General features: G+C 51.1%; 1 protein-coding gene across 1 annotated transcript; it reads right to left on the bottom strand.

Moving 5' to 3' along the window:
- Positions 1-2,495: 2,495 nt before the first annotated feature.
- Positions 2,496-16,697, bottom strand: LOC122388979 (G-protein coupled receptor Mth2-like). Its single transcript, XM_043380590.1, has 7 exons — positions 16,554-16,697; positions 7,107-7,878; positions 6,224-6,302; positions 5,110-5,285; positions 4,530-4,683; positions 4,108-4,200; positions 2,496-3,729 (listed from the first exon to the last, which is right to left on the bottom strand). Exons 2-7 carry the CDS (start codon positions 7,789-7,791, stop codon positions 3,531-3,533), a joined length of 1,386 nt encoding a protein of 461 aa, XP_043236525.1. The 5' UTR covers positions 7,792-7,878; positions 16,554-16,697; the 3' UTR covers positions 2,496-3,530.
- Between the last annotated feature and the right edge of the window lie 5,775 nt (positions 16,698-22,472).

Genomic DNA, 22,472 nt, shown 5'->3' with positions numbered 1-22,472 from the left:
CCCCCCCCCCCCCAGCAGGGCGCGTATGGCTGAATAGCCCAGCGGGGCGCGGGTTAACGCCCCCCCCCCCTCCCCCAGCACCCGGCGGAAAGTTCAGACCACCAGCACGGCGCGTGTTAACTTGTGCCAGCAGCCATGGAAACGTAGCTGTTGTTACTTTTGTCTCTTAGCAATCGCGAAGTTTCAAAGTGATCGTTCAGTCGGTGTAGCCTTTGAACTTTTTCTGAGGAAGGTCACTTGACGTGACCTGGTGACCTAACCTTGAACGACCGGGGGCTAAAATTTTCACAACATGTGCGAAAAAGATGTATGAACAGGTGAACCAAAAACGGCGGCGCTGCGCGCCGCTGTTTTTGAGATATTCGCCAAAACCTGAGGGGGGCGTGAACCCCCCAGCACGGCGCGGGTCAGCCATCGACCATAAGTTGAACGTATCTATACGCATCTATTGGCTTTGATCTACATTACGTGATCTCTTATGTCAGAAGGCCACCCTTTGATTTAATGACATGTAATGTAAAGATTATATAGTGGACGAAGTGACTATATGCTGATAGCTCCATGTCCTCTGAATAGCACAGAACGGTCGTTTAATTGCGTTTTCTTTCTTTTAAGAACAGTCAGCAATGAGCAAGTAACATCTAGACATAAGGGTTGCATAGCCTGGCATTGGCTTCTATAAATACAAGCACACACGCCTATACTGAAACTGAGACAATGCACGCCGACAGTATTCGCGCTATGCTGCTCTTTTTGTGCCTCCGTTCGATGGACCGGTTGAAATGAACTTCAGTAATGTGTTCAATAACGTGATGCATTACCGATTCCAGTTCAACGGAATTTGGCATTATGAAATGAAAGTATATAGGTACTCCTGAAGGCTAATTTTATTTCTTTGATATATTGGCAATGGAAAGATCGTATCAGCCAGGTTGATGTGATGCTATCGATCGTATGACACTTCTGACAATGAAACCCGTGCCATCTCTTTCCCGGACTATCCTGGTGCAGTTGTCCGGGAGCGCTGCGGCGCGTGGGTCGGTCCGCCAGCCACTGTGGGCGTGCTGTGAGCTGTGTGCTGTGTGGTCAGGGTATGCCAATCTGCCTGGCTGGAATCGCATGGTCACTGACATTCCCGAATCCCGGCATTTTGTTCACATGAAGACGAGTTTTGATAGGTAGTTACGGAGCGAGCGAAGCGAGCGTAGTCTTTCCTTAGATTAACGGAAATTTCTGAGTATGAGCGGCCGGCCGGCCGGCCGGCCGGCCGTGGTCACGCTTTTGCGAGGCTTATATCTCAGCAACCACTTGACCGATTTACATGCGGTAATTTTTGTAGAGTAGCTTCATTCCTTCTACCAAGTATTGGACTATTCCCGATGCATGTGGGTGACCCCTTATGCACGTGCCACGTGCAAAACGAAGAGGTGTCACTTTTGTAATAGTTGCAATATCTCGGTAGCTACTGGGCCGATTGCGCTGAAAGTTGGCATGTAGGTAGGCACCCACTAGGCAATGCATATCAATGTGCCAGAGTTGGGGTGCTGCTGCACGTGCGCACGTGCAGGGGTCGATTCCAGATCTCGAGAACGGCTGGACCGATTGCGCTCAAATTTGGTACACGCTTACGGAGCAGTTAGTAGGGTGCCGTGCACAAGTCAGTTGGGACCCATTTTGCACGTGCGCACGTGCAGGGTGCCGCTTCCAGATCTCGAGAACGGCTGGGCCGATTGTGCTCAAATTTGGCACATCGCTAGAGACCGGTTAGTAGGGTGCCGTGCACAAGTCAGTTGGAGGTACTCCCTCGCAACTTCGCACGTGCAAGGCCCACCCTCTCGCTCGCTCCGTTATCGCCCCAAAAGGCGTTATACTGGTTATATAAAGCCGACGTATAATACAACGCCGATAGGTAGCGCCGATATATAATTATAAAGTTATGTAAAGTAATGTAAAGCCGTCAGCGCGTCTAGCGGGCTGATCGGTGCAGTGATGAGTCGCATTGCGAAATTGCTGATCGTTCAGGCAATATATGATAAGTCTGGATTCCAGCAATGCCAGGTATATCCCGACTAATGCCAGGACACCATCGCCACACATTTGCTGGCGAGGATTATCAAGGAACGCAGAAGAAGAATTAATTTTAGATAATACAAATAATTGAATAGTGTTCAAGGCGTTCGCGGTCAATACCAATGATATATACCTATACATGTTGACAAATGTGATTTGACTTGTATTATTCTTTTTTAGAGCTTAGCAAATAAATGTGGTTTTATCATCGTAAAAGCTTCTACTGAACTATCTGACGCTTGGATTTAACGTTCAAGTCGGAATAGCAGATAACGAAACCAGGTGCCAGCCAGATGCTATAATGTAATCTACCCAGTACCCACCTGATTCACCGAAATATTTAGAGGCATTTCAGCAATGGCGAGCAGCAACATTTCATCATTCTCTCAAAATGCTTCTGATAAAGTAAAAAAAAAACATCGATATGTTTTCACTACAGTCGTATTTGCACTGCAAACAACATCATGAAATAATTAAACCGCAATTATCTGCAGACGGAAACACTTTCAAACAGACAATAGAACCATATTTACAACGAAATGCGCACTGCATACATAAAATAACAGATCTTGACACACACCAGCCAGAACGCACGACGCTTCATAGCACTGGAATATCACCTATATGTCAAGGAGGCCGTTTGCCAACCGAGCTACGCCGAATAACCACATCGCTCTCACGCCAGTAAAACTAACTATCAAAAAACATCCTTCCCAGCCATACATCACTCAAAGTTTACTGACAGGTCGCGCACGTCGATCGCAAATCATTTCTTTTCGTCAAGAAATGTTCGTGAAATTTCTTCTCATGTCATTTACGAATCGATACCCATACTTTTACACCATTTTAATCGCACACCAACGCCAGTGTGAAGGATTAGCAAGTGAAAGTGGCTTATTGCCTCGATTAGCATATGAAGCACTCATTTTCGTTCACAAGCAAGAAAACGAAGGCTTTAAAAGCATAACATAATGTGCTAACTTCTGTCTTTGTTGAGAAGGCACCCCCATCTTATAGAACTGTGCTCCTTGTCGGTCCAGCCTGCTTTTTCGGGCCCGTCAGTCCGGCAATAACATTGTGGGTGATTGTGGGTAATAACTGCTCTCTGGCTAGATGACGCTCGCAACACCGAATGTCCATCGGTGACATGGTGAAGAACGCACTCGTAACGCACGGATTTAAAAAAAAATGTCCCGAAATGCACCGCTTTCCGTAAACCAGTGATCCTACGCCGCAGAATCAACGGTATCAAAAGGCACAACTGGCGGCAACGTCGCGAACTCCAGCTTTGAATAGATGTCGCAACAGTCGCAACTTCTATCGCAGTCTTCAAGAGGGCAGTCTGGTATGAAACGGTCTTCAGTACAGCGGGCGCTGGGCACCCAGTTATCTTACGATGTAGCCGGTGGTTCCTCTTTCCTCCGAGTTTTATGGCGGCCTGCCGTCCCCCCTGGATCGGCCTAGAACACCTCCTCGCCCTTGGGCCTGTTCTGGCCAACCTCCTCGTCGAGGCGCGTGATTTCAGTGGCCTTGGTGCGGCGCCAGCAGCCCAACTCGCCCAGCTTTTCAGTCAGCTTCTGACGCACACGTTTCTCACTCAGCACGACCGCGATGAAGATGAATAATCCCTGCAGCATGTTGATCATGTCGAAGATGATCCTGCGAAGAGGAAGAGAACGGAATGTGTAATGAGGACGTCATATCATTCGGTTATCGTTTGCCATGGCTGAGTCTGACACGTGTCTCCGTTGAATAGTGAGCATCCATAATATAAAGCAAAAACATAAAGCAATCCACAGCATATAAAGCAATCCACAGTATAAAGCAATTGACTCCGAAAATGGGGCATCTTTATTTACAGATTCAGAGGCCAGAGCCATCTGAACTATGAAGGTGTCTGACGGTATTTATAGGTAAGAGTTTATGCAAGTCAATTCACCCATTGGACTTGTGCTGGGTGATAAATTCACTTTCGGAGCATAGCTCCCTTGTCAGCCTGGCAGCAGCACATAGCATCACGATATGTTCTTTTCTTACCAATAGCTCTCGTTCTGGTTGATGAAGAACTGGAGAACCTCGAACACCCAGGTGATTCCCATGACGAAGAACAGCTTGAAACACATGATGAGCCTGTCGAGAGGAACGTCCGTTAGCAACTGGGTTTGACAATGATCACTCCGAGTGCTCAGCTGTCGTGATGACGTGCATACATTTACTGATTTGTGGACATAATTGCTTTTATGCGTTCAGGGGTTCCAAAGTGTATCGATCTCAATGTGACCCGAATGTTATTTAGAAAGACCAGAGCATGGTAGGGAGTACAAACCATTGCAAATTTATTTGACCATCCATGCTATTCAATTTCGCGAGAAGTTCAGACAATCAACGTGACATCTGTTATCAGAGTGCACACAACTCATTTTCAGCTTTCTCACAGTCGCGTGCCTCGTCGTTCTGACCTGTTCTTTCCCTTGTGCTCGCCGTCGGCGTCCAGTTTCTGGGCGCCACCCATGGTCTTGTAGATGTTGAAGGCGCTCATGATGAAGAGGACGACGTTGGCCACGAGCAGCACCGTGATCGGCCCGAAGAAGTAGGCCAGCTCGGCGTTACGGTCTGCCGGAGGGGACATAGCAGGTCAGGTGAAATGCCACTTGAGCAGAGATGGTGCGATACGGCTTCTTATGAGGAAATGCACATTACATATTGCACAACCGTAACATGCAGGGTCAGGTCGATTTTGGTAGATACTTGGCAGCTGCATTTAGGAACTAAAACGAACAGAAAGAGCATGCCAAATTGAAACTAGAAACGCAGAAACTAGACATAGGTTGAAATCAGTGTCCAAGGCTACTCAACGTTCCATGATTTGTTATACTCGTACACTGAAGTGCTTCCCAGTTATGGTGATATATGTGACAACGCATGGACTCTCCTTATAGATCTACACATAGAGCAGCGCCTGTATCGACTGTACGCGTCTCAGGCAAAGTGCAACTGCTCGTTTGGAGTGCCCTGGTGAGGAGACGAAATCACACTCACTGCCGAACCAGCAGGACCTGCTGGCAATGTGCGGCCGGATCAGGTACTCGGAGGTGCTCGGACTGAAGTCGACGATGATGGCGGCCAGGGTGAAGACGAGCGGGGCGCACCAGCCGAACACGCTGAGGTAGATGAACCAGCGACGCTCCTCCTGCTCGGTCAGACTGCCCCATCGCCTGTGGAAGGGAGGAAGGGGGTCAGAGGGGTTAGTGGATGTCCCACCGTCTGCGGAACGGAGGGAGGGGAGTCAGAGGGGTCAGCGGATGCCCCATCGCCTGTGAAAGGGAGGAAGAGGGGGTCAGAGAGCTGAATAGAAGGTCAGTCGTCTGTGGAACGGAGGGAGGGGGTCAGAGGGGTCAGTGCATGCCCCACCGGCTGCCGGAGGGAGGAAGAGTGGGTCAAATAGTTGAATAGACGGTCAGTCGTCTGCGGAACGGAATGAGGGGAGTCAGAAAGATCATTGGATACCCCACCGCCTGCCGAAGGCAGGGAGGGAGGGGAGTCAGAAAGATCAGTGGATGCCCCACCGCCTGCCCAAAGAAAGTGGGAGGGGAGTCAGATGGGTCAGCAGATGGTTCCCCGTCTTCGGGAGCAAAGGAGAGACGTCAGGATGGTCAGCGGCTGGCCCACCGCCCTCGGGAGGGAGGGAGGGGTCGGAAAGGCTAGCGGATTGCCTATACCGCCAGCAGAAGGGAGGAAGGGGAGTCAGAGAGGTCAGCGCATGGCCTACCACTCGCCAGCTGTGGGCCAGAGGAGGGACGACTGAGAGGTCAATACGCTGGAGCCGAGGCACATGAAAGCGCTTAATTACTGTCGAAATGAACTGCAGACTGCCTATTCGCAGAACTCCACTGATTTATCTCAGAAATATATCACGAGACCTATCAAATAATTTAATTATCACGGTATATCAGTCTATCAGCTAGACAGCATAACGAAAACCAAGGTTGAAACGTCACCGGTCTCTTTATAATCCCAGTGAACTTGACTAAATTGTAAAACATTTCCGTCACGAAATTGGGGCGAATGCATATATGGTGTCTAGACTAAATCACGGGCGACACTGAACCGTGCGGGGATATGACAGTGCCCTGACACTATCAAACCTGCGTACCTGGTTGTATAGTAGACGGTGAGAGAGACGACACTAAGCCAGAAGAAGGACGCCAGCATCCAGTAATGCAGAAACAGGCCTGAAAACATACAGATATGTCACACAATGTCCCGTGTTTGACGTCTTCCTCCTGACAACGGTGAATGTAATGCTAAGAACACGAGCGAGCTAACGTTCAAGTTCACACGAGGTAACGTGCAAAAAAATGTATGATGATCTGTCTGATCAATATGAATTTTGTGACCTTCAGTCCCAATGAATTTTGTAACTAGGGGAACAGATAACACACTATCAATGTTGCCTGCTGAGACATTGCAGGCTACGCAGCCGAATCGATGTGAAACACGACAGTTGTGACTTTTTATCTCCACACAAAGAACGCTACGGTAGAAAATGACACCCTGTCTGCATTGACAGGCGTAACAAAGAATCGAGATTACATATCGTTTCGAAATGTCTTTTACGGGAAACGTAGCTGTAAAATTATAGGTCACGCTCATGTTGCGTTGTTATAAGTTGTGCAGACTGCAAACTGACAGACATATATGCTTCCGCTTGAGTTGCGTATTGGCAGAAATCACTTCGTCTTTTTAGCTTTGGAGATATTTATGGCGAAATATCCCAGCAGCAATAACTGGTGCTCGAAGCACTTCTGGTGATTTCTCTCAGCATGCTTCAGGCATGACCGAAGATTGACAACAATTAACATGTACGTATCATTCGAGATCCCTTGCCTGCTATCCCATTCGTCTCAGTCCCAAGACGCCTTCCCCGTGATCGGCACTTCAAACATTTAGAAAAATGTTATTTTGTTAATTGTTATACCTGAGCCCCCTAGTTCCACTTGCCCGTCGCCCTACTCAACACCCGCCTATCCACTCACCGAATCCGAGACACAATCCAGAGCCGAGGCTGGAGCTGGCGCCGTTCACGATCATGAACATGAGGTAGGCGAAGAACAGCGCCACCAGCACGCCGATGATGGTCTTGCCCTGGAGGTCACGCAGCTCGGGCAGCAGCCAGTAGGTGATGAGGGTCAGCACGATGCACACCTGGCTGATGACCATGGTGCTCGGGTACAGCCAGCTACGGATGTGCTGGTGCGACGTGGCGCCCTCGCGCTTCGGTCCCGGCAGCTTGATGCTGTCCATGCACACCACGGCGAAGTGGAGCCGGTTGGGAGCTCCGGCCACCTCGACGATGCACGACTCGTCTGCCGGCACCGTGGCGTTGTAGTAGGGGAAGTAGAGGTCGCCCGACGGCAGCGCCAGGAAGTCGTCCTCCAGCGGCGACTTGTCGGGCCGGTACAGGAAGGCGGCACAGCTCGGGTAGCCCATGATGAGTGTGTACACGGTGCCGGGCCCGATGGCCATGCGGCTGCCGTTGCGGTGCGTCCAGGGCGGCAGCCACTCGGCGTCTGTCTGGCGCGTGTCGCACGTCCCAGAGGTAGTGTTGAAGAGCGCCAGGTCCGGACAGCAGTAGTGCACCACCAGCTCCGTGCCCGGGTTGATGGTGGCCGCCAGCTGGAGGACCACTGCCAGCAGAGCCGCGGAGAGCAGACGAGCCATGGCTGCGCGCCGGACGGCGGACGGGGACGTCACAGGAGACGGCTGGAGACGCGACACCCGGGCGGACTGGAGAGGCGCCGGAGACGACTGTGGGCACAGAGAGAGAGGGAGAGCGTCAGAGGGGCTCCAGAGTCCCGAGGAGATCCTACGAGTCATCGATACCGACAGATTTACGATTGGCTCACAATCCACAGAACATGACATGGCCGCATGGGATTCGGAGGTGGCATGCATACAGGCGACAACGCAACTGAAAATCTTCAACACATAAGTTAACTCAACACCCGAAAGTTGACTATCATTCGGTGTACAAGCATTTACCATCAGCATTCAGCATTTTTCCACACAAGAGTGCCCCACATGACACCACGTAGAAACTCGCCAGGGCCAGGGCAATGCGATGCCGCTTTCACGTCGGGCCCTCAGCTGGCGAGCGCTCCACAAGGCTGGAATCGCGGTGCACGGTGCGACAATGGGGCGACGCCCGGCCGGCGCTACACAAATGGCGTGCCGCACAGTCATGTCGACAAAGCACGGGCAACTACGCGGTCCGTTTGGACTGCGGCCACATACCAGCTAAATGATTCAGGCTGTGGTGCGGCGGCGAAAAATGTGCAAACGTCGAGCATCGACAATGACCCTTTGCCTGTGTGGCGAATTCGGAATGTACCGACAGAAGTGAAGCGGTCCGTTTTCTTTATGTTGGTGAATGGTGGACGTCACTTTAGATTGTGCGCGAACAGCGTAACTACATATAAGTCCCTTTGTGTTAACTTCCGTGGTTCAGCAGCTCATGCGCAGGACCATGTTTAGACAAATCCGCCTCTCACTCAGTTTCTATACGTCTTGCCACAGAACGGCTCACATGACTTGTTTACTGGGCCGACCACAGCTTTTCATCGATATTCAATACAAAAACATAACTCTTATGAATAGTGCCTGTCTGTTTGAAACAGCCAGCGGTTACGTAACTACCTATAATCCGGTCGGTCCAATATTTTATCCACAGTCGACTCCAATGAAGGCGAGGGTGACCTGTATCTTACCGAGGACGGTAGGAATGGTGACCAGATGACCGTACAGTCACTGGTCGCCGGAGCACAGTTGGCACGGACTGGCGCAGGTACAGGTTGGGTCCGGGTACAGGTCGGGTCCGGGTCCGGGTCAAGTCCGGGTCCGGATGGCCGAGGGACCGTGGTAATTGGTAATGGCTTCAGTTAGGGCAGAGTTCAGCTGAGGGAGCACGGTCCTGGAGGCAGACAGAAATATCAGGACGCATAGGCTTGACAATTCGATAATTCCTTTATGAAGACAACCTTTTTCAGTGCCCTACTATTCAGTCTGGAGACGTTTGCCATCTTCCCGGCCTCCCCAACTACGAGCGAGCTCTTATTGCGGAAGTGACACGAACAAAAACGTAACCTGCAAATCGTGACAAGTCACAACAACGTCCAGGTATTACCAGATTGACAGATATAGCTTAACCATGACATCCCGAAAGAGATATAAATCCCACTCCTCGGAACGTCGATATTTTTCACGGTCAAGTTGACTTGCAAGCTGCGGAGTACGGGTACGTGATTGCATTCGCAGTTTAGCAGGCCTAGAGGCCTAGTGACTAATTAAGGATTTTGTGGTTAAGGACGACATTAGCTCTGACTCAGTACCATCAGATCAGAGGGAATGCATGTAATGTTTGCAATATGCATACATTCAGCCATGTCGGATGATGGATGCCAATTTCCATGGCCCGGATGTGTTACATAATGCCGATCGGAACAGAAAAAAACAATACCGAGCATTAACCCTCGCATGTGTGCGGCGTTTGCCAGCTTCTAATGTGTAGGGGGGGTCGGTTGGACCCCCCCTTGCCGTTTGGCCCCTGATCGAGCTAGAGCTTCGCGGAAAAAAACGAGCGTGTTGCCCGTAACGAGAGGAAGCCGATGATACCCAATTTTAAGGTCCTAGGTCATTGGTTGACCTTCCAGGTCAGGTCAATGACCCAAAGTCGGGAAAATCGGGACCTGTTAGAAAGTCGTAAAGTGTGGCTGCTAAGGGGTTTTTCGGGGTCCTGATCACGAATATCGTGTTAGTTTTGATCACAGATGATGTCTTGAAGCATTTAGACCAGGTCGGGTCAGGTCAGGTCAGGTCAACCAGTAGGCGTCGTGACGGGTATTCGTAGTACGTGTCAACCGCCTCTGACAGCTTCGTAACATGTTACGAAGTCACCAAAACTACTTCGTAAATGTTCAAATGGTTGCTAAATTCGAATTCAGCTCCAAAAACTAGCCTAGAAACATGTAAAACTCGAAAAAGTGACCCGAGGTCACCCGAGGTCACCAAAGGTCAATGACCTGACCTGACCTTCAGGTGACCTTGACACACACGGGAGTAACATCAAATCACATTTTTGAACGTTTGAAACCACGAAAAGCTTGCAAACACGCGGCTAGTGCGAGCCGACATACGCGAAATCGCGATTCCGGCCAAACATGGTCTCGGAAAAGAGGTCACAGGTCAAAGGTCATTTGGGTCAGGGTCATGAAATTTTCAGGGTAGGTGTCAAATTGATCAATGCGAGGGTACTGAAAGTTTCGTCGCGATCGGCCGCTTTTTACGCGAGTTATTCGCGAAAAACCATGGGGGGTCCATCCGACCCCCCCTACACATGCGAGGGTTAAACGTGCAATAGATATAGGTACCTGCATGTTTCATGCAGTTTCATGTCTACTGCTCTGCCTCAGTAACTAGTAGGTATAACCCGCTTATCAGGAAGCTGATGAGACCAATACGACTCTTTGGCCGTCATGAGTCTTGACATCTTCGCGGTCCCAAAATCGCGTGCACATGTCCACTGTCCACTACCTACCGCCACTGTCGCTGTCTATGCAGACCTCCCGACCAGCGGAGGCGGTGGCAGGGGCGGTAAGGCGGAGACGGCCCCACCGGACGAGCGACAGCCCGCGCGTCCAGTTGCGCCACGGACGGCGCTGATCGTTTTTGTGGCCGCCGGTTCCGGCTCTTGTGCATGAAATAGAAAGTACGTCCCGAAGCCATTGTTCGGCGCCTTGGCGGCGTGGGGCGGCGCAGCAGCTGAGCCGAGCGGCGAGGAGTGGCGCGCCAAAGGCTGGGCGGCGTGTAGCAGCGCACCAGTTGAGCAGAGGGAGGCTCGGCGACGAGGAATGGTGCACCAATTGAGTCATGGGACTAGAACCGCGCAGTTATTGAAACATACGCGCAATCAATCAATGTCCGTTGCGGTTACAGTCGAGAGAGCTGAGCCTGACGGTCATAGTGTTTACATAAAGACGTCGGGCTTTGTCAGATCAGCGTTAAGCGGAGTCATGAAACGGGAAGCTACCTCATGGGTTCCGTAGCCTGCCCTTTTTGTGCCTTTGCAGTGAAGCTAGGTACTCTGAATCATTCCTGGTAGTTACCCCCATTGTCACGAGCACATGGAGTTTCTCGGAGTAATGGAATTCCAGAGTTCCATCCATTATCTGTTGCATCGTCACGAAATACACACGCGATGTTTTTGATATACTAGCACTAGCGGTACTGGTTTCTAACAGAATGCAACATGAATGGGACATTCCTTTGCAATATTTATACAATTAGACGACAGACACCAACAAACTGTCATGCTGTGACAAACCGACACCACACTTATTTTATTTACAAACATATATAATAGGTATGCATATCACTATTAGCAAATGGATGTTTAGTTTGGCGGATCCATGGAAGTGACATGTCGATTCACAAGAGCAAATTAATTTTTTTTTGAAATGGATCATCTTGGATATGGAAATATAGGAACCATTTCGAAATGCAATAGCTACGAAACTACGTAGCCATGATACAATGTATAAAATCTTAATTGTTTTTCTTTTAGTTTTATCATTAAAGGTGATTTATAAATGTAGACGCATTAAAGTACACGGCCGGTACATACATACCATGATGGCATTCACTCTCAGCCTATACATATGCAAGCAGACCTATATTTGCGAATCTCAATGGAAAGTTCGAAAACATCAGAGTTTCGATTCACTGCGATCTCAGCTATTTTGTTTACCGGCCCCTGCCTTGCGGTGATGGCCCCATTGGGAACCGGTTGCCCAGCCTCCGAACTTCACCGCTCGATGACTGCTGCATAGAGTCACGGACGTCGCAGGATTCGTGACGTGACGTCACTACATTCGTGATGGGACGTCAGATCGTGACTCCGGGAAGTGGCGGTATTATGTGACGCCGTAACGCGTTTTCGTGACGTGGTCAGAGAGCTTTTGTTACTGTGCTGTGGCAGCTCCGAATCAGTAAACAAGATCACCCATAACTTACCGTTCCAATGCATTTGCATTAATGAAGGTGCGTACGCAATGCTCGTACGCTTTTTACGGTTACGTTAGGCACTGCATCTATAAATATACATACCCATGTTTTATGCATTGCTGGTCGCCAACGACGTACATGTACATGTATGCGTGTGTTTGTAATTGAATGGCTATAGTTGAACCAAGAATCCTTTGTTGTCGGTCTCATAAATATGTACATTGCACATATGGGTACCTTTTATCTTATAGGTTAGGTAAAATCATGATGATTTCGCAAAAAGAACTCAAATTCGTCTATTTTTATTTGCCGACAATATTGCTTCATTACATTAAATATTTATTCACTGACCGTCCCGATTACCTTACTTACCTACTTAAACTATGCACTATTTCTTTACATTAACGAAGGCACAGCGCGGACCAAACAAGCGATAATTCGGTTGAAGGGCATGTTCCATTAGCTAATTCTCACAGGGAGAGCGCCTGGGTGTGATTAAACTGCGCGGGATCAGTGTCGAGAGGCGCCGTCACTTTCACTGACCGATGACACAACAGGGCACTGACTGGCACCTGACCGCTGCACTGGCGCGCGGAGCTCGGGAACGGAAGGGCACGCTCAGAGGCACTGGGGATAGGCCGACCGGTCTTTGGGGTGGGAGGTTAGCGTGGGGAGAGGAAAGAGGATCGTCACCAGTGGTGTAACATGATGTAAAACATGGTAAGGAGGGAGTGGGGATTTATTCCGGACAAATCACATGAGGATTGTAGCAAATTACGCTGTCGTATATATGGTTGGTTCTATAATTTTAGTTAAAATGATTGAATGAACACGTTTTGCAGCTATTATGTATCACAAATTCCAAGTTTTGATGACAATTTCAATGACCGAAAGATATCTTTTTTTAACAATGAAAGCATGCGTGCGGAAATCTAGCTGTTTAGGACAGGAAACCCTACAAATGAATGCGGAAAATGCATGAGTTTGTATTGTAACTCGTTCTCAAACAATGCCGGCATAATGGATAATGAATAGAAAGGTTTGGATTAACCTATGACCTGGCCAGTCCAGTTAGTATCATAGGTAGACCGTCAACAGCCGTAATTGACATGCGAGTGGTTTCGATAAGCACTGCGGTATTAGAACCGATGGGTGGCACCTAGCATATGAGCTAAGCTGTATAGTGTATAATTCAATGTAACTGGCGGCGTCCAAGAAAGCCACCAGCCCAGCCAACAACCAGACATGTACATAACATTTGAGGGCATGCATTGCTATTATGGTACTTTTGTAAGTATTTCTCTTTTTAACTTTTTTATGAATTTCAGTCATAATTCGAGGTAGGCATTGCATTGCCACCGTGTGTAACAATCTCCACCTGGCATGTCCTCACAGAATTAAACCCATTGCATGAAGCACGCGAGGTTTGGCATTGTACTCACTGCCGCCCACCGCGACCTTAATCAGGCCAGGAGACAGTGGAGGGGGAGAGGGCGAGGGCTGAACTGGCATGCGGAGGTGCAGATTGGGGTCCCCTCTCAGATGTCCTAGATCCTAAACTGACAGGCGAGTTGACTCAACTGTGATTCCTATTGGCTGAAATAAGCCGATAAAGAGCTTCGCTTTTAGTGACGACCATTTGGAGCCATTTACGACATCTATCACGATACGAGGTGATCCACCACAGTCTAGACGTTCTCTGTCGCGGTTTTGTGTGACGTCCGTGTGGTCAAAGCTGTGTCCTTCGGCAGCCTCATAGCCATGTCCATAAACGTCCCGACTCCACTAATGACGTCAAAAACCATCACCATCTTCAGCTAACGACGGTCCGGCGCAGCATCATTAACCACCGCCAAACAAAACACGACAGTTGACTGCAGACTCCAGACGGTTGACTGCGGACTCTAGAAGGTTGACGGCGAACACCGGACAGTTGACTGCGGACTCCGGACGGACAGTTGACTGCGGACACCGGATAGTCGACTGCAGGCACCAGACAGTTGACTGCGAACCCGACGTCCGACACTCACATCCTGCGACACCCAGCCGGCGGCCGCCGCGCCACTCCCACGGTGTTACCTGTCCGGCGGACAGTACCGGCTCACTTCCGCCGGCCAACGCGCCGGGTCCGGCGGACAGGACCGGGCCCATTTCCGCTGGCCAACGCGCCCATGGTCCAGCGGAAATTCCGCGGCCGGCGCTCTCACGGTCTAGTGGATACGCAGGGTGCAACCATGGGCAAAAAATAGCCATGCCAAAGTCTCTGTTTTGGAGGTTTCACCCGAGTATCAAAAGGTGTGTAGAAGAAAATGAGTGTCTTATCTAACTCCTCTCGATACTTTGATGCTCAGGATTCTCGTTCGCCATGTTTAACACCACAAGGATTGATCAGACATTGCTTTCACGCCTCCCACGCATGTATAAGATGATGAGATCTGATCAAAAGTGGCGGATGATCCCGCCAGCAGCGGTCCGGGATGAACGCCCGTGGGTGTGCAGTGTGCACAGGGTACGCCTGGTGGGCCCGCCCTCTGCGCGACCCCCCGTGACCTACTTGTTCACCGGGGGAGGGGGCAGGAAGGGGCTGGGTTTGTGAGAGCGACTCTGTACCGTCACAGCCGCAGCACTGCACGGTGACGGCGAACCAGGGCGTGACAACGTGACGGTAGCTCGTTACGACCGAGCCGTGACGGGGTGACGTGGCCGGGATGGGGATGGGGCGGGATGAGATGGGATGGAAGAGAGAGAGAGAGAGAGAGAGAGAGAGAGAGAGAGAGAGAGAGAGAGAGAGAGAGAGAGAGAGAGGTGGTGGGAACGTAGCTGAATAGATATTCAATGGGACAAGAAAATGAGGATGAGGAGTGGCCTTAAAGGGCAAGATGGGCAAATTACCGACCAACCTAATCCAGATATTTTTCTTGTAGGTATGCAGCTGAAACTAACAAGAAAAAAAGAACAACCGTTTCACGGCTAACAGCTTCTGCAGTTTCAAAATCAAAACAATTCTCGTAACATGTAATCGCTGTCCATAAAATTTGCTCAACGACTAACGAGGCAATGCGCCATACATGTAACAATAGAAAGTGGTTACTCTTGTTGGCATCTAGTAAATTCCAGAAACTGCTTCTTAGAGCGACTGATCCGTCGTCTTTTATCCAAAGAAACATCGATGGTAACAAGTCAAGGTCGGATGGAGAGCGGCCTTTGTGATGGTGGGACCGCACCCTGGAGAAAGTGCGGGAGAGAGGCGGGGAGGCGGAGAGAGCAGTGGGAGCAGGAGCCATACAACGGTGGGGATAGGGATATGGCGAGAGAGAGAGAGAGAGAGAGAGAGAGAGAGAGAGAGAGAGAGAGAGAGAGAGAGAGAGAGAGAGAGAGAGAGAGAGAGAGAGAGAGAGTGAGAGAAAATGGAGGGAAGGAGGGAAGAGGAAGTGAGATATATGAGACAGTCACTGAAGACAAAGGCCAAGAGACTGGGTTTGACCGAGTCTTGATCAGAAATGAGAGGCGCCGACACCGTTCGTTTTCCTGTTCCCAATGGTTCCCGATGGTTCTTGATGGTTCCTGATGTAGAAACCAGTCGGTGCAAACTGTCTGCAGCCGGCCTAGGGAAGGCTGCCCGGAGCGCGGAAAAATTCCAGGTAAATCTCTATACCCACCCGTTTCGGACAGGGCCTCTCAGCACACGCGTTTGGCGGGGGATTAGGGAGCTTTCCAGCTATCCCCGGCATGCCTCAGCGGTACTTGGAACTCAGGTCACGTGATGTTGCGATACCGCTGTCACGTGACCGCAACGAGCCCTGACAGGAGCTGTCGAGCAGAGGATTGAGGACTGAGGACTGAAGAGGGGTCATCGTCCGGAAGACTGAGAACTGATGACTGAAGAGGGGGCATCTCCCGGAGGACTGCAGGGACGAGACAGCCGTGCCTCTCTGTCTGCCGACAGGGCTCGTATATCGGCCGCTGCTCTCGTCCTCCGTGAAGTGTGACGGCGCCTCCTCACGGACGACGGCCGCTGAACGGTGGCGGCACGGTCAGCGTCTCACGAACCGCCACAGGCGCCGTGAGCTGGACTGTGAGTCGTGACTTTCTCATAAGGCTCACGAGGTTTCCGGATGGACCGGGCGGGTCGGGCGTGACCTGAAGTGGTTCTCCACTGGTCGGCCTGACCTCAGCTGACCCCAGCGTCAGCGCCGGGCCGGCCGGGGTCACCAGAGGTCAGCGCTGAGCGGAGGTCAGCACGTTCGTGACTGACCGCTGGAACAGCGCGGCGCCGCGCCCCCGGCCCGTCTAACCGTGCTCTGGTGCCATCAGCAGAACCGGCTTCAGCACCCAACCACCACCGAACACGAACCACACACTCAAACCTGGCCACCACACATCACCCTACAGCCACTGTGCCGTCTCACGAGACGAAAACTCACTCGGAGGAGCTCCTGGGTGGTGAGGGACGCTCGGTGGCGCGGCGCGCGAGCACGACTAGCGGACGACGTTCACTCGACGGCGGCGCGCGGCGGACTGCCGCCGGGTCGGGCCGGCGGCGGTGAGCGGCCGGCCGGCGCGCTCTCTCACGCTTCACCTCGCCTCACCTCACCTCAGCTCACTTCAGCTCACCTGAGCTCACAGGTCCGGTCACGGCGCAGTGGCGTGGCAGGGAGAGTACCGAGTGCCGAGTGCCGAGTGCCGGGTGCGGAAGGTCGAGCGAGTGTCGAACGTCACGTGAAAAACGATGGAAGACTGTTACGTAACGATGAGACGTTTTGACATGAAATGACTGCCCATTGTCCATCATCAATTGCAAATGGTCCGTCAAGTAGCAGACCAGCTTCAGTCGAAGACGTGCAAACTCACACTACAGCCTGACTAGCACAGGGTACCGGCTGGAGCCGGCCGCCCCAGGACTTGTGGGCCGTTAGCTACCCTCAGCCGGTCACTGTCAGCAGGCCAGGTCAGCATACCGACTCCGCGGCAGCCCAGCGCAGCTGCTACCGACCTTACCTGGGCGCACAGCCATCTCATATAGAAACCACTGAATAGGTCGCACGGCCTCACACTGCTCAGTGCTCACACTGGAAACAAACCTTGCCGGAGGTAAATTCCTCGCCCTTTGGACCAGCCATCCGGCTTCGATATCCGCATAGGACACGTGAACCTGTCGCGCCCTGACCCGTTTGAACAATATGAGAGTTCCGGGCAGCACCCTGACCTACAAGATATAGAGTTGGATCCAATCAACTGCAGTAACAGGGTCAATGAATGAGCACTTCACCGTGGGAATCGCCGGCGTAATGGGGAATAATGAAGGTAAACACCGCCGAGTAGTTATTGTTTGGCAATGAGTAATACGGGAGTGTTGGTATTACACCGCATCTGACCTGCATAGAGCAGGATGCTGGTTGGTAAACAGCAGTGGAGGGGTACCGAGTTGTATTTGAGATGCTGGAGTTAGCGGAGAGTGTGCAAGTTTCCAGCACGGTATGGTTATAAAACACTTGGGAAGTCCGAATTGGAAACGTTTCCATGTAAAAATGTTCAGTGATGTCATAAATCTCTGAAAAGAATAGCCATCTTCCTTCCCTTGTTCTCCTACCGTTTCCATTCAGTCAAGTCGTACGCTGTTCACGGTAAACAACGACATGTAAAACTGTAATTTCTCTGTATAGCGCCGCTGCAGATAGCATCACAAAAGACGGAACTACAACATAAAAAAAAACATACAATATGAAGGCGGAATAAGAGGAAATGAAGAGGCGATCGGTTGGCCGAATAGGCATCTCACAAAGCCAGACTGAGAGAGACAGAACGGTAAGCCTGGTTGTCCCTGATCTCCCAGGAGATGCCACGACCGCCACTCCGCCCTCACGATATCGTCGGTGATATGGAGCGGTCGTGACCAGCCATTCCGCAAAGCTCGACATTTTATCTCAGAGTAATGATCAAGGCATGACAGACGGATAAAGCTTCAGCAAGGCTTCCGTTCTTAAAGACTTGCTTCATACCAGAGGTGGCAAATTTTTTCAATATTGAGCAGCATAACACATGGAAATTTATCTAGAAAATGATTAGTAGACGCTCCAGACGCTGCGCTGACCATCCGTTCTAAAGGTCAGACTGCAACCACAAATCACTGCTCCACACACTGCTCCAGCTCAGAAGCCCCGTCTGGTGAAGTCTCGGTATTCCCCAATCAGTTTATCTAGCCACATCCTGCGCAGATGTATTTTACACGCCATTCAGCAAGTTGAGGCATACAGTGCCTGGTAAGGCTCCCTCGAGCCCCCAGGATTGTGAAAATGTTGCTAAGTTTCGGAGCCTCAAGGTCTCATCATCCATGACAACTCCAGTGCCGGTAGGTAGTTACATTCCGCGTCATCTCGTTACAAGCAAACAGACTCTGGACTCTGGAGCCGAGGCTAATTGGAGAGGAATCCTGGTTTTTCCGTGGCCTCTGGGATATGTCTATGGCGTCAAAGAGCTGCCAGTTGCCACCATGACGTGAGAGCATGTGATGTCATCGCCACTGGACTGGCAGAGCCCTGCGGGACTCCGCGCTGTGTGGCCGCGGGGCCCCGGGTGCAGGGGAGGGAGGGGCGCCCCGACCCGGCAGGGTCCGTCCCAGTATCCAGGGCCGCGGCTGGCGGGTGTGCCTGGAATCCGCGGCTGACCTCGGCCGTGCGTGGAGGACACAGGGGAGGGAGGGGAGGGGAAAGTGAGAGCGGTCACCCGGGGCAATGTTTGGCCTTGTGCGTGTCTCCCTGCCAATACCGGCCCCGCTGCTCCGCTGTTGGAGAGATCTCGGGAATTGGACAGACTCAGTGTTCGCGTGGCCTGATGCCCCACTGTCCCAGATGGACAAGTGGTTAGCATTATACACGACCTCAAATATGTGCACAAGTGTCGGAATCTGCACTATGTCAACCACGGAGACAAGCTGAGCAAGGGTTGCAGCTCAGAGACAAGCAAAGGCACTCTCGGAGGAAATCATGATGAAATATTGACAGTGGAATTTGCAAATGCAAAGTTGTTTATGTTGTGCGATTTTACATTACAATTTGTATAAAAAAAAACTGGTAAATGTTAGATCATTGCAGGTGGGTCTCTGGCAGTAACGCAACGTTCTGCTTTTTAAATATCAACTCGTCTGAATTTATTCACGTCATCTTTCAACATTCCCCGTTTGGTGCAATGCATTCATAAAGCAGTCATTGCACAAACAGACGGACTTGCATCAGGTATGTACGATACAGCCAGCAATATAAAGTTAAATATCTAAGACAATCCCTCTTACGTCTGGGATAACCCAACAGGATGTTTAGGCCAGTTTATATGCAGCTAATCAGTCCTCTAACCAGAATTTTGGACCAGCGTGGTGACTGTATAATCACCATCATCTTGTCGATATGTTAGTCATAACAAAGGCTTGCCCTCGTTCCAGAGTGGCCACAGATCTGACCAGGAAGTTGTTGGAACTCGGGCCGCGTCCGGTTACGAGAGGAAAATATTTCCCAGCCGTCTGATAAACCTGCCTGCGCTGGTCTCTGAGTATGGCCAGTCGTCCTGCCTGGGACTTTGTTATAGTTAGACGTAACATATTGAAGAGTCTCGTTGCATCGAATGCAACCGCTGCGTAAAATAAGCTAGATCTCGTCATGTTGCTGTTTGCTGGGACGTTTACCATTTTCTGTATATCATGCATTGCAATTTAACTGTTCACGAAAGAATCATGACCACCAGAGTATCAACAGTGATGCAGCTCTGTTGACAAACTAGCAGGCCATTTCACATACCCATAATGCCTGCAGGTCATGCAGACAGAATCCAGCATTGTCTGAGCTTGGTTTTGAGGTCGGAACTCAAGCTTCGAGCTTAAACGAGTAGTCTGCGGTAACTGAGTTCGCAATACACCCCACTCTGACTCACAAGAGTCGTCCACTCTGAGCCGCCGTCAGTAAACTAGGGCCACGAAGTGGGGCACAGCGCAGTGTCTCATGTAAACTCCTCGGAAATGCAGTGCCAAAGCAGTATGCATTGCACTGATCGCAGCGATCATCTCAGCGATCTCTGTAATCCAGACATGGATCTCGTGCAGCGATGTGTTTGGCATTGTTCGGCAGCGAGCAGGCACACGCGAGGTCTGACGACTAACTCGAGCCTTGTGAGACACGGGAGGCTCGCGAGGGCACACGCACACGAGCATTTCACAGAACTTGCCGACTGATGTGTGCCGACCACCGATCTTCGCAAGGAAATTGGAACGAGTTGATTGACAGATAATGCAGAAAGAGAAACGGTGGAAATGAAAACATCGGGCGGCATTCAGCAATAAATCGGTAACGAACTCCGATATGACACATTTGCTAAGTTTTTACCCGTAAGAAATGTGGCGATTAAAAGTGCAATATTTTCGATAGCTCCTATATGCCCATTTCAAAGGAGCAGTGACTGAAATGATAATCCGATCGATACGACTTGAGTCGTTGGCTGACGTTTGCGGTCGGGCTGACGGTAGAAAGTTACAGGTGTGTGCCGAGCAGGCGAGGGTTTCACCGGGTTGAGGCGAGGTGATTTTCACACGCGCAGCTCGGCGCAGCCCGGGCCCCGCCCAGGCCAGACGCCGACCGCCGAGTCCGCGTTGGGAAACACAAAAATGCCAACGCATGGCCTAGTTCAAACCCACATGCATGCAGTAAACTTTGATATTTCGTCACGGCTTTATCGCTTCCCTGTTGCAGCTTTTGCACTTAATATTTAGCAAGCTGCCCTCTGCTCTACAGCTATAAATTCGAGCTTGGGAGGCCGATTTCGGCAGTTGACCCTTTGTTCCCCAAAGGTACATGTACAAGACAAGCCCATGCATCGCAGGCATACCGATGCCACTAAAAGTAAACTTACTGTAGTGATAACGAGATAAACAACTATAAACATCTCCAGAGGAGTGTTCGAAGCAAATTTACCCGCTGACTTTTCGATCCATATTCACCACATAGGCAGCAGCAAAGTGGCCTTAGCCGCAAGTATATATCAAATGTTCCTCGTTCAACTTTCCGTGTCTTGTCAATATAGGATACTCACAAAGCCTTATCGCGTAAGAGCATAAACAAAACAACAGCCTACACAGCCGGCCGGCCAGCAGGTTTCCGCAACCGGACATTTTCCTTCCCGTTAGGCGTGGGTGTCGCGACGTTTTCGTCGTGACGCAATCAGCCGGTCCAGTGCTTCCATATCGCCGCCCTCGCCATTATCGCGAGCTGGACGTTCGGGCACGGCTCCGCTGCATCTGTTCGTCACGGAACGGCTGGTGAGCGGTCCGCGACGATGCCAAGTTCTCACCGTCGCGGCGCCTCGTGACCGCGGTCCGCGAGCGGCGAGCGACACTGCACTTCCGCGAGACGGAAAGTGCAGCGATACGCGGCGCGTGTCGCGTGACTCGGCCACGGGGCACGACGCCGGGTCGCCTGACGACGCGATCTGTGTTGGAGTTTGGTCTGGGGAGACTTCAAGGGGCTCCGCTTCGGTGGTGGCGCGTGATTCGAGACTCGAGAGAGCGATTCGTGCTCGTGGTCTGCCAGCGAGCAAGAAGGTATCTCCATCTCTGCATCAAAGGGAAGCGAGTTATTCGAGGTGTTTCTGGATGACTATGAAAGGCACCGCCTAAACACCAGATAACATTTAAAATATTTTGACCTTTTTAAACCAGGTTGAGCAGTTCATTGACCGCTGAAACAACGTGACGTTTCCACAACAGCAGCAATGGTGCGGTGCGTCATGTCCTCATACAACCAAAGCACACCTGACTCTCTTTCTGAGTCCTAATTACCCCCGATCAGCACTCCGGTTTGTAAATTGCCTGGTAGTGCACCGTCCCCTGACTGGCTCAGGTTCCCGCTCAGCCTGTGCCGGGCTCGGACGCGGGCCGGACCGGCCGTCATCCCGCGGTCTGCTGCCGGCCAGAGGAGAAAGTCTGCCGTCAGCGCGCCGTGACCCGCGACCGGTCCGACCGGTCCCGCCGGGCGGTCGGCAGCCTCCGCCACCGCCGGGAGCCGCCGGGTGGGTGCCGTCACCGGAGGGAAGACGCCGCTCATCGGCCATGGAGGAGCAGGGAAGCGCAGGATTTCTTTGAACTAAGATTTAGGATGCGATGTGAACAGCATCGAATATACTGATATGAGTTTGAATGTATGAGACGAATAAGATCAAAATTCAATAGGCATGCTTTGGAACTTGCGTAGTTCTCATCACGTTCAGAAAAAGCGGACGACTTTGAACTCAACCGTGTCAGCGTGTAGGCCTCTTTCAGTGGCGCTTTGAGCCACGATGCGCAGGGATGCTTTCTCTCCCTTGAC

This window comes from Amphibalanus amphitrite, unplaced genomic scaffold, assembly GCF_019059575.1.
Source record: "Amphibalanus amphitrite isolate SeventyFive unplaced genomic scaffold, NRLGWU_Aamphi_draft 000341F_arrow, whole genome shotgun sequence".
In the NCBI taxonomy this organism is placed as follows: domain Eukaryota; kingdom Metazoa; phylum Arthropoda; class Thecostraca; order Balanomorpha; family Balanidae; genus Amphibalanus; species Amphibalanus amphitrite.
This window is presented reverse-complemented; position numbering and strand designations above follow the sequence as displayed.

Excerpts from the sequence above, each read along its gene's own strand:
- LOC122388979 (XM_043380590.1), bottom strand. The coding sequence starts at position 7,791 with ATGGCTCGTCTGCTCTCCGCGGCTCTGCTGGCAGTGGTCCTCCAGCTG. Across the intron at positions 4,201-4,529 it reads GAGCACAAGGGAAAGAACAG|GCTCATCATGTGTTTCAAGC; the intron begins GTCAGAACGACG and ends TCCTCTCGACAG. Across the intron at positions 3,730-4,107 it reads AACCAGAACGAGAGCTATTG|GATCATCTTCGACATGATCA; the intron begins GTAAGAAAAGAA and ends TCCTCTTCGCAG.